This window comes from Epinephelus lanceolatus, chromosome 20 (assembly GCF_041903045.1).
Source record: "Epinephelus lanceolatus isolate andai-2023 chromosome 20, ASM4190304v1, whole genome shotgun sequence".
Classification (NCBI taxonomy): domain Eukaryota; kingdom Metazoa; phylum Chordata; class Actinopteri; order Perciformes; family Serranidae; genus Epinephelus; species Epinephelus lanceolatus.
Window position 1 is genome coordinate 6,320,097 of NC_135753.1, and position 12,636 is coordinate 6,332,732.

Genomic DNA, 12,636 nt, shown 5'->3' on the forward strand with positions numbered 1-12,636 from the left:
ACCATTTCATTCAAGTTTATGAGATTTGTTTTTATAAACATTAACTGGGTTAACGTCTGGAGGTATATGCAGGAAATATATTATGTTATGGCTTGATATAGGAGAAAAAACTGTAAAAACTGGCAAACTTTTGTCCATTAATTACCTTTAATTTGAGAAGAAAACTTTTTTCCCCTCTCAAGTCTCCATGGTGAACAAAGAATCCATAAAATGCAAATGTTTTTGTTTGTTTTTTTTAATAAAAGGAAACAGGGACCACGTTTAACAACAGTAAAACTATATTAGAACATCCATTTACAAACAACTCCTGCAGCATACACAAACACTTGCATTTTCAATAAAACATTATGATTTAAAACACTTGCACCTTTGAGTAGCGTGCCTGAGCACAAGTGAGTACAAGTGCTTGCCCAGGCATTTTACTGGCCATGCATGACACTGTTTGTACTGACCTTTTTCAATAGTAAGGTTTTAGTGAAGATGCAAATGATTCTATATAGTTTTGCTGTTGTTAAACACAGCCCCCTATATGGGTGAGGGAAAAAACTGATACGGTGTGGTATCACAATATTTTGCGTGCCAAAATTGTACCAATACACCGATGCCAAGAATCATTTCTTTTGAAAACATTATAATTGCAATTACCAATTAAACTTTTGGTAGCCAACTGGAATAATAAAATCATTGCTTTTTTCAGTCCACTAGATTCATGTTGTTGCAATAAAAATGACTGAAGTGGGAAAAGACTGAACACTCAGATAAAACAGATGAAGGTAACAAGTATATCACAATATATGGGACTGTAAGACTCAGCATATTGCAAAACATTTCAAATTGCAATAATGTTTGTAATCATGATAAAATCATATCGAGAGGCCTCGGGTGATTCCCACTAGTCCCCTGTGACTTCAATTCATCTAAAATGTTTGCCTTTTTTGGATTCTTCGTTCACCATGGAGGCATGTCCTCATCATGAATTCAATGTAACATGCAGTGAATAACTGCTATACAATTGGTCATTTTGTAAGTGAAGTATTCCTCTAAAGCTGTTCTCTTAAGAGCTCTTTCTGCAAATGAGCACAGATACTGCTGGTGTATGGTTGAGGTTATCTCATGAGTTTGCTGCCTCTCTGCCTGTTGAGTGTTTTTTCTTGGCTTCAGTAAGAAACCAGAATAAAATAAGCATCTAACAAATTAGCAGTGTAGTTTTGCTCTTGTTCTCTTGTTCTGTCTGTCTTTTCTTAGAACAAGTATGGAGTCACATACGTGTTATTTAAACACCACGATCATTGTAATTTTTCTTCACCATCATGGTAGTTTTTCTTCTTCTTAAACACTTTCCACACTGCCATTCAGTATGTTCACACCCTAAGGTTTGCTGTCAGAATCAACACCACATGAAACCTGGTAGAAGTTTTTGTTTGTTTGTCCAGTAACAGAGCTGCTGATTTGTTGAATGTGAAAGAAAGTATTTTCATTACAGTTTCTGGTTGCAGGAAACAAAACCTATTGCTATACTCCTTTCATTGTAGATGCAGACAGGAAGAACTGCTAACCTAAATCTATACTGTGCAACTTACCTTTCTTAACAGTCTTACCTTTTACCCTAACTGAATCTCAACTCTTTTACCTCATCTTATCCTCTTTGCACTCATTCAGTTCTTTAAAGTGGTTTGGTTACACCCTTGGCTCTGATAGCAGCACACAGTGTAATGTGGAGCTGTAAAAATGCAGCTTAAATCTTGAGACTGTACCTTGTAGAACTTCAGAAAAGTTCATACGAAACTCCTTAGCTCTGGCTGCATGCAGAGACAACACACAGAGAGGACAGAGGAAGAAGACAGAGAGGACATAAAGATTATAGCACTGCAGGGTGAATCTTTACCTTGGAAAGAGTACTGCGTTAGTGCAGAGCAATACAGAGGAGACGCAGGACTGCATGACGTGTCATTTTACCAGAAATGATAGGAATTTCTGCTTCTGCAATGTTTTAAAATCAGCCAAAAATTAGATTTAAACTGCAGCTGCTTCACAGCTTCACAGGTTATCCAGTTGTTGCAAGTAAAGAGACACTTCTATTTTTTTTTATAGTGAAGCATCTGCAAATAATTCACAGATATGTTTGTCCTTCCCTGGAACAACATGCATTTTTCTGTGGTTTAGGCAACAAATTACAACAGAATATCATTATGTCAGTACTTATGCAGAGTATTTTTCAAGTATTGTTGTCTAGTGTTCAAGCCAAAATCATGTTTAAAAAGAAAATGATTTTGATTTCAGTGAGCAGTGACAATGAGCCTTATGCATAGAAACATTCAATCACAGAGATTTGATATTAAAAGGATAGCTCGGATCTTTTGAAGTGAGGTTGTATGAGATTCTTATTACCAAAATTAGCAAAATGTATTTTAGACACCTAAAAAAAACATGTATATATTAACATACCTTTTGGCTTTTCTTTGCAGTAATCTTATTTTGTGTTTTATATTGCTTGCTATAGCTTTACATTTTTATTTTGTATTTTTGTTTTATGTGTTGTCTGTCTGTAACTTATGTTGTTGCCTATCTTGCCCAGGACACTCTTGAAAAAGAGATTCCTAATCTCAAGAGTTTTTTCTGGTTAAATAAAGGTTAAATAAAATAAAAATAAAAACAAACTTGATCGAGGCAGCCGTAGACCAGCAGCTCCCGTGTTCAGTGAAGCAAAATTACTGATTTTTCCAATGGAGGCTTTGACAAGAGCATAGATGTGGAACTGATGCTGTTAACGGTTTCCCCTTCTAAAATTGTTGTCTGACGATAAGGTACAGCAGTATAAACAGTCTAAATATAGCGTAATATAGGCGTTGTAAAATAACTGACAAATTTTGGCAATTTTGGAATAATTTCAGTTGCAACTGTGAATACCTGATACCTTGCTATCTGGTATCTGAAGGACTTCTGCCCTTAACTGGATTAATTAGATGTTTCCTTACACCAGGCATGTCAAAATCCTGCCCAGGTCCAACTGTGGCCCACATACCCATTTTAAACAGACCCTGGCTTGTTTCTCTAAATATACTATATGTGGCCCGCCACACAATATTGGTTAATCAAGCAAGACCACCTTGCATTTTTTTCCATTCACATCACAATATTAGGACTATCATACAGCTTGTAGACATGCACCAAGTAGGCACTCCACAGGTGGAAATAACATGTTTTAAAAAACAGGCGGTAAACCAAATCAAACAAACATTTATTTAGCGACAGACATTTCCTGCTCGGTAGCAGACATGGCCACAGTAAGGAAGTATAAAGTTGACAGCGAGAACCGCTGTCTCACTGCTGCAAAAACATTTGTATGTTGGTGAGAACAATTCTGTTGTTGAGTGCATGCTGCAAGAATCTGACTAATGAGTTTTTAGATTTCTCTTTTACACCATTATTTCAAAAGCAGGGACACAAAATCCTGAATGAGGCTCATTGATCACTTCTGTTGTAAAGCTGTGTAGTATTCATTTTTTTTACAGATCATGCAGCCCTGAAAGACTTCATACACAGAGCAGAGAGAGGAAACACACAAGATTAACTCTACAAACATCACAGTGGCTGCAGGGAGCTCCATATAAAGTAGGAATAAAGTTAACACAGAGTTGTTTTTATCTCAGATGCACTCTGTAAGGGGAAGTTGGTTGTCGCTCAGTAACTCACAAAGCAGTCAGATGGGAGGTTAAGTTTGAGATAAGACAAACATGTCATCTGACACGTACTGCTCTGTGTGTGTGTGTGTGTGTGTGTGTGTGTGTGCCGTGTGTGTATGTATGTGCATGTGTGCATGTGCGTGTGTGTGTGTCTGTCTGTCTGTGTGTGTTTGAGAGGAAGAGCTTGTGAAAACCTTGCCTGACTGTCATAACCACATAAAGACAGAAGCAGGCTCCTGTATGAAAACCAACTTTAGTGCAGTGTCTGAGTGTGTGAGCAGCTGAGCGTATGCGTGTGTGCATGCAGTGTGAACTAGAAACTAGGCCAGAAAATGTGACAGACCGCTGCCTGCAGTGTATGTGGTGTTCTTGAGTATTTTACTTTGTGAGTATTTGGAGGGAAACATGTTGCCCTGTGCTCACTGACAACACTGCTGCATTCTCCTGTGATGAAGCCAACTGCCACTCTTCATTTCTAAACCCAGTGCATCTTTCCTTCACCATAAAATAACACAATGACAAATCTCATTGTCACTTACCGATGACACTGTCATAGTCCACAATGTTGAAGTAGACCACGGCCACCGAGCTCCAGACACCCAGCAGAGCCAGAACCACAAACCAGGTAAACATGGAATACTTTGAACCTCCTCCTGCTGCTGCATCTCCTCCTGCTGTTGCTCTCTCCGTCCTTTTTCCATTCTTACTTTCCACCAGTGGTGTCTTCCCCTCTGAGGACATGAAAGTCAAGGGTCACTAAAGCATCATTACTAATAAATAACAGGCAATATTTTAGTTATTCTTTTTTCCCTCTTTCCACATTACACAGGATGGGACACAAGCAAACACTGAAGTTCACATTTGAACTCACTCAGTATGTTTACATGCACGCAGTAGTCAAGCTTAGCTCATAGCTCGACTAATCAGTCAAGTCACACTTATCGTCTTGTCGTAAACATGCAGAAGAGAACATCGAATTTCTGACCAAGTACAGTACAGGCCAAAAGTTTGGACACACCTTCTCATTCAATGCGTTTTCTTTATTTTCATGACTATTTACATTGTAGATTCTCACTGAAGGCATCAAAACTATGAATGAACACATGTGGAGTTATGTACTTAACAAAAAAAGGTGAAATAACTGAAAACATGTTTTATATTCTAGTTTCTTCAAAATAGCCACCCTTTGCTCTGATTACTGCTTTGCACACTCTTGGCATTCTCTCCATGAGCTTCAAGAGGTAGTCACCTGAAATGGTTTTCCAACAGTCTTGAAGGAGTTCCCAGAGGTGTTTAGCACTTGTTGGCCCCTTTGCCTTCACTCTGCGGTCCAGCTCACCCCAAACCATCTCGATTGGGTTCAGGTCCGGCGACTGTGGAGGCCAGGTCATCTGCCGCAGCACTCCATCACTCTCCTTCTTGGTCAAATAGCCCTTACACAGCCTGGAGGTGTGTTTGGGGTCATTGTCCTGTTGAAAAATAAATGATCGTCCAACTAAACGCAAACCGGATGGGATGGCATGTCGCTGCAGGATGCTGTGGTAGCCATGCTGGTTCAGTGTGCCTTCAATTTTGAATAAATCCCCAACAGTGTCACCAGCAAAACACCCCCACACCATCACACCTCCTCCTCCATGCTTCACAGTGGGAATCAGGCATGTGGAATCCATCCATTCACCTTTTCTGTGTCTCACAAAGACACGGCGGTTGGAACCAAAGATCTCAAATTTGGACTCATCAGACCAAAGCACAGATTTCCACTGGTCTAATGTCCATTCCTTGTGTTTCTTGGCCCAAACAAATCTCTTCTGCTTGTTGCCTCTCCTTAGCAGTGGTTTCCTAGCAGCTATTTGACCATGAAGGCCTGATTCGCGCAGTCTCCTCTTAACAGTTGTTCTAGAGATGGGTCTGCTGCTAGAACTCTGTGTGGCATTCATCTGGTCTCTGATCTGAGCTGCTGTTAACTTGCGATTTCTGAGGCTGGTGACTCGGATGAACTTATCCTCAGAAGCAGAGGTGACTCTTGGTCTTCCTTTCCTGGGTCGGTCCTCATGTGTGCCAGTTTCGTTGTAGCGCTTGATGGTTTTTGCGACTCCACTTGGGGACACATTTAAAGTTTTTGCAATTTTCCGGACTGACTGACCTTCATTTCTTAAAGTAATGATGGCCACTCGTTTTTCTTTAGTTAGCTGATTGGTTCTTGCCATAATATGAATTTTAACAGTTGTCCAATAGGGCTGTCGGCTGTGTATTAACCTGACTTCTGCACAACACAACTGATGGTCCCAACCCCATTGATAAAGCAAGAAATTCCACTAATTAACCCTGATAAGGCACACCTGTGAAGTGGAAACCATTTCAGGTGACTACCTCTTGAAGCTCATGGAGAGAATGGCAAGAGTGTGCAAAGCAGTAATCAGAGCAAAGGGTGGCTATTTTGAAGAAACTAGAATATAAAACATGTTTTCAGTTATTTCACCTTTTTTTGTTAAGTACATAACTCCACATGTGTTCATTCATAGTTTTGATGCCTTCAGTGAGAATCTACAATGTAAATAGTCATGAAAATAAAGAAAACGCATTGAATGAGAAGGTGTGTCCAAACTTTTGGCCTGTACTGTATGTCTGACTCTGCCTTGATAGATGGCGCTGTGTCCTTTTTAATATAGTGCATATTGAACTAGTTACGGTTAACCTGAAGAGGAAGCTAATGACGAATGAAGATGGCGGAGATGGATGTTGCTGTGGCTTTGTATGTTTTGTACATGCTTTTTACGTGTTAATTATATTACAAATTCAGTCTACCATGACCCTTAGGGTTGCCGTGTTGTTACTGCACTGCTATATACTGAACTGCTGCTACGTCACGTCATCTCCTTCTTCTTCTTCTTCCGAGTGAAAGCCTGCAAAAGAAAAAGTGGTGCACGCACAGAACGCCGAGTCCGACTCCAGTCAGACTAGGTGGATACATGCAGCAGTCTGATTTTCAATCGAATTATCTAGGTGCGTTAGTCAAGCTATGGATAGTCCAATTTTAGTTGGACTAAGCTGGTTACATGCATTTAAAAGTCCGGTTTCAGTCGGACTAAGCCAATAACTTGATTTTCTCAAGCTGCATGTAAACGTACTGATTGATACAGATCTACATCTTCTTTCCTTTAGGATATCATGTGTGTATTCATGGGCTACATGAGAGAAAAACAATATGGCAGAAGCCAGAAAGGGCAGGCTGACCCAGGAATAGAGTGAGAGACATACAGTCAACATGACCCTGACAGAGAGAGAGAGTTCACAACACCTATTTGTCCTGCAACACTGAGAACTGAAATGGCTGTTAGTAATGACAACAGCTATTTTCCTTTGTGTCACAAATAATCATGTCTGATTAATGGCCTCAATATTCAAGATACAACCTATAAATAGCCTGGTCTTTCATTAAGTGCATGTTTGTAAAAGCAATAAGCCCTGAGAAAGGTTTCTTTGCTGCACTGATGCAACACAAAGACATCATTGAGGGTTCAAATAGCTGCTATACAACTGATGACAACATGTGTGCTGTCTGAAGGATTTTATTTAAAGTAGTGATAATGCAAGAGATGGAATATCAACCAATAGAGTTGCAAGAGCTATTTTAAAAGCTTCCAGTGGTAAAAGTTCCATTCACACGTTCTCATACACAGTATTGAAGCTCTTCCAGTCTTGAATGGCCATAAGCACATTAGAAAGACAACTGTTAAGGACAATATTAATAAAGTCAATATATCCAATCACAGAGCTTTCAGTTCTGTTACTTTTGCTGCTAATGGCGAGGAGGAGCTAAAAAGAAACCCTGATATGATGATGATATGAGCTTGAATGAAATGAGTTGAATTCAGTTCAGTAAGTATGAGCACAGATGTCTTTTAATATTAAACATGTAAGGAAATATCGCAATGCTTATTTCCCTTACCACATTAAAAATTCCCATTATGTGTAAGCATCAAACTAACAGAGTAAGCGCTAGTTATTGCCCCTTGGTTAGCTGTTAAGGAATCTGCCTTGGTGTTTGGTGCATACAATGAATACACAATAAACATATTAAGAGGAAATAAAATTAAAGGCGAAGTACTGCACGAGAACATAAATACAAATCGAAAAATTGCAACAAAAATATACTTATACAAATACATAGTTCTAAAATGAATAGATGCCATTTTCTTTATTATTTAATAATATGACACAGAAATGGGATGGGAAGGAGTCATCCTTCCGGATTGGGACAGGACAGGAATTTGTTTTTGCTCCGTCATGGAATTGGGAAAGGAGTTTCAGTAAATTTTGCTTTCGACAGGCCGACACCCATTCCCTGATGACTAACATGTTAATGTTTAAGAAGAGAGAGGGTGTGGTTAATTTAATTTAATTTAATTTAATTTAATTTAATTTTTTGTAATCTCTCTTTTAATTTTCTGTTAGCTTTGCTGACAGACAGCTGGCTAGCTGTGTGAACATGCAGAAAGGTAGTGCCTGCTGCCCATCCTCTGGTCTCCACTGGTTAGCTAACATTACCCTTGGTCACTCTGCACTGTCCACCAACCAGATCTGGTGGGAGCTAGCTAGTGGCACCACTCATACGGTGACTACCGCTTGTAATACTGTCCCAGCCTAACAGCGTTGCCGTGGAAACTTGCTTGTGTCCACCATTTGGCCTTTCCCCAGGTTGCATCTGTAAGTAAACGGCTTAATTTTGAGCTGCAAACTCCCTATAGCATTGTTAACTTTACTGTTAGCTCTATTAGCACTGTAAGCAGTGTCAGCGCTGCTAGTGGTACTAACAGCTAATGTAATTAACAGTGTAAGAGGGGTTTTGCAACTCAACATGAAGCCACTTGCTTGCGTCCTAGGGGTGGGACGGCGTTGTTGTGAAAACATGGAGGAAATCGTCTGGTCTCCCTCCAGGTTGCCCCAGTGAGCAAGTGGCTTTTGTTTAAGCTGCAAAACCCCTTTAGCAGTCTTAAACATGTTAGCACAACTAGGCATGCTGACACTGCTAATGGTGCTAAGAGTTAACAGTTATTACTAGGGATGCGCACGATTAGACATTTAAACGATTAAACATCCACCCCCTTGCTAGTCGGCACTAGGGCTGTCAAAAAAAATTCAAAGTTTGAAAGATATTCAGATATATATATTTTTTATAAGTTCAAACCTAAATTTGATAATTCGAATTAATACTATTAATAATGTTGTATATCACGGCGAATCCTGTTCGGGCGGAGATGGCTCGCACACAAGCCGGGCCAGAGAGGGAAGCAGCGACGGAGGGAGAGGCACCGACGGAAGAGCCCGCTGCGCCAACACCACCTACTGCGCTGTCCGCAATGTGTGACCTGTTCGGGGAGACATACAGGGAGAGTGTTGTACCTGCTGCCTCCCTGCCTACCCTTTTTGAAGAAGAGATGAAACGTTACTGGAATGAGACACCACTACGAGCTGACCAGGATCCACTCTTGTGGTGGAAAACTACGCACTGAAGTATCCAAACATTGCTCAGATAGCGAGGCAGAAGATGGCACCTGGCACTTCAGTGAGGTCAGAACAAGTGTTTTCATCCGAGTGTCACGTTCATATTGCGCCAGCAATAAGCATCTTATTTTTTGTGTTTTTTTTTTTTTGTAAAAATACATAAATAAATAAATAAATAAAAATAAACATAATAATAATAATAACAATTATTATTATTATTATTATTATTATTATGATTCAAATTTTATTCAAACTTTAATAAATTAATTTGAAAATATTCAAACTCAATTTCATGGTGCTCTTGACAGCCCTAGTCGGCACCAGAAATATTAGTTGGTTAAACCAATTAGTGTTTCATTTATGTACAAGGCTGCTTAAATGTCACCCAGCCGCCCCCCACTAGTGGGTGCTACAGAGCCGTCAGACAGCAGTCCCCCTCCCTGCAGTAATGCGCGAGTAAACTGTAGTTTTTAAACAGCACGGCGGGAAATTGGAGAGATGTCCTCTCACAAAACCAGAGTGGTTTGGCAGTACTTTGATCTAGAAAATGAAAACAAGGTAGGTTATGTCAGAAAAAACTGGCATATAATCATTCGACTGGAGCAATGCCCAACCACATTCAACTCAAGCATTTGTATGTTAACCTGCACAGAACGACGGCTGCTGCTGCTAGCGGTGCTAGCCACACTCAGCCCAAATTGATATCATTCACCTGGGGACGCTGTGACCCCGCCCGGTCTGAGAAGATAACGCAGCTGATCACGACAATGACCTCTCAAGATATGCTTATGCTTAACTTTGTTGGAACAGAGAATCCCGTCATTTTCTAAAAAGGCTTTTATGTGAAACATTTTCAGGAACTTGTTGTGGAGGATTCAGTGACTAGTATGTTTGCGTATGGTACTTCAAATGTAGCTCCTGCCATCTGCTGCTGCTTTTTACATTACTACAACAACATTTCAGCTGGCACACGAACAGCCACAGTGACTGAAATAATAGTAAAAGTAATAAAAGTAGGACAAGGATAACCCGATGACATCACACACCTTAAAATCAGAATAATAAGGGAACAGGATGGAAAAAAAAAACTCCTGGAACCAGCTGCTCCTCCAACTTCAAAACTCTATTAACACAATTTTAACTGTGATTGGTGAACACTGTTCAAATATAAAGCCAAACCGTAACAGAATAACAGAATAAGCACTCAAATTCGAATGCTCCAAACAACTGTGCCAAACCAGGCCAAACAGAAAACGTGCCATGCCTAATCAGGATTCTCCTGGATCCAATTTTATTCAAGACTTCCTATGGCTACTGTACAACTTTAGTAAATGGAAAGCTTTAATTGTGTAAATAAGCTACAGGATGATTTGAGTTTGCATTAAAGCCATGCTTCACACTGTACAAGGTCAAACCAAACCAGTGAAAACCACAACAAACCAAACTATGTCGAGCTATAAGACAAACAAACGTCCTCATATCCAGCAATGTCTCACTGAGTCTAGTCTCGCCACCAGACAATCAGAGATCTCCGCCTTCTGATAGTCTGGGGACACTCCTTTCCAAAGTGCGTTTAACACACTGGAGAAAACGGCCGGCAACAAAGCAACGCCTCTTGCAATTTTTTAAAAGGACACGCCCTCCCAGAAATGTGCGCTCTCCCTTTTCTTGTCCGCAAGGAAACAAACACACAGAAAGCTTGAAAATGGATGCAGAGAGATTTAACCCCATTTTATCAAACGTGTGCTCAGTCCACAATATTGTGGAAATGAAGGACTTACAGCGACTTTGTTTAAAACTTTTAACGCAGTCGGACTATGTTTACAAGCACAAGAGTTCAGCGAGCCACTGAAGGACCACCCTGCGGATTTACTTTTGGTTCTGCAACGTAGGGAGTTTTTTTAAACTCTGAAATTGTATCCGCCCATCTAAACACAAAATCAGGGAGAAAGACGTCAGTCTTTAGTTAAGCAAAGCATCTAAAGACTTGTGAGTCTACACTGAGTCCTACTCCTCATAAACACACTCACTAACCATGCCAAACCAAACCAATCCATGCCAAACCAAACTCACAAACTCCTCCTACCTGTCTCCTGGGCAACAGGTTGAGCTTCCTCCTTCATCTGTGTGACCTCCTCCTCATTAACGCCTCCTAACCAAACCAAACCACACCAGGCCAGATAAGAATCAAACCAAACTAGGTCAAACTTCATTCCTACACCAATCCTACCTGTCTCCTTCTCCACTTCCTCCTCTATCAGGGGCTCTGCCTCCTCCCCATACACCTTCTCTTCAGCATACACCTCGTCGTCCTCCTCCTCCTCTTCAGCATGGATCTCCTCTACAGGGACTGAGGAGGGTGAGACAGGGTAGGATGTACCATAGTGGCGATAACGCTGCATGGATGGTCTTAGGTCTCAGCTCAACCCAAAAACAGGACCGTGCCAGGCCAGAACTGGGCCAGAACCAGGCCAGAGCAGACAACCTTCCTGAGTAGATATACACAGTGTGTTGCACACTAAACCACCATCACAAAAAATTAAAAATAACAATTTTAGAATATAAAGTGATGGACGTGTGAAGTACCAGATGAAACTAGACTGAAAAAAGAAGACTTAGAATCGCAACTATTTAAAAGATTTCAAAAACATGACAAAATACTTTCGGAAAACTGTATAAATGTTTAAATAGTACAAAACAATGAGCTGATGTAAAGAGATAAAAACAATCAAAAAGAACAAACAATCCAAATTACTGATCGTCCAAATAGGAAAGCAGCTATCAAGGAGGACAACAAAATGTGAATAAGCTAAGCAGGAGAAAGAAAGAGCTTCTCCTCTTCCTCCTTGTCTTCTTCCCAGCAGCTCTACAATCTACTGGCCATCCAGAACCTGATCCCCACTATTATTAGAGCTGACAAATCCAGGGACACTGTGTGTGTGTGTGTGTGTGTGTGTGTGTGTGTGTGTGTTTGAGATGCCAGAGAGGACAGAATAGTCCCCCAAATAACCTTGACACTTGTTTGTTCTCTCTCTCTCTCTCTCTCTCTCTCTCTCTCTCTCTCTCTCTCTCTCACTCTCTCTCACTCACACACACACACACACACACACACACACACACACAGCTGTGGGATATATGTCACCTTCATTAAAGGAACAGTACATGAAATCTTCAGAGCATACTCTGATCATGTTTTACATCACAAGGTGGTTAATTAGCACCGGTAAGTCATTTGAAGGTTTTGCTGAAAATAATTTTACACCAGTGCCTAGATAGTACCTTACATTTGATACCAATATCACAAGTACATGATAACAGAAACCACTGATAAAGATAAGATACATTTCCTGTATCTGTCACGTGGGTTATGCCACTGTCCCACCCGTTAAGGAAACCAGTGGCGGTCTTGAGTCTATTCATTCCAATGGGAAAAGTGAACGCAAGTACA

At 40.5% G+C, this 12,636-nt stretch overlaps 1 protein-coding gene across 16 annotated transcripts in view; it reads right to left on the reverse strand.

The window, feature by feature from the left end:
• The window catches only part of LOC117265014 (aspartyl/asparaginyl beta-hydroxylase), a 55,192-nt gene extending 43,150 nt beyond the window's left edge, over positions 1 to 12,042 (reverse strand). For 13 of the 16 annotated variants that reach the window (XM_078162935.1, XM_078162933.1, XM_078162938.1 and 10 more), the window contains exons 1-4: positions 11,419 to 12,042; positions 11,275 to 11,340; positions 4,223 to 4,414; positions 1,755 to 1,799 (exon numbers count right to left, since the gene is read on the reverse strand). In XM_078162935.1, coding sequence (XP_078019061.1) covers positions 1,755 to 1,799; positions 4,223 to 4,414; positions 11,275 to 11,340; positions 11,419 to 11,590 — 475 coding nt within the window. In that variant the 5' untranslated portion in view covers positions 11,591 to 12,042. The remainder of the gene's footprint in view (positions 1 to 1,754; positions 1,800 to 4,222; positions 4,415 to 11,274; positions 11,341 to 11,418) is intronic. The other 3 variants (XM_078162936.1, XM_078162929.1, XM_078162940.1) reach the window with 1 other exon arrangement.
• Between the last annotated feature and the right edge of the window lie 594 nt (positions 12,043 to 12,636).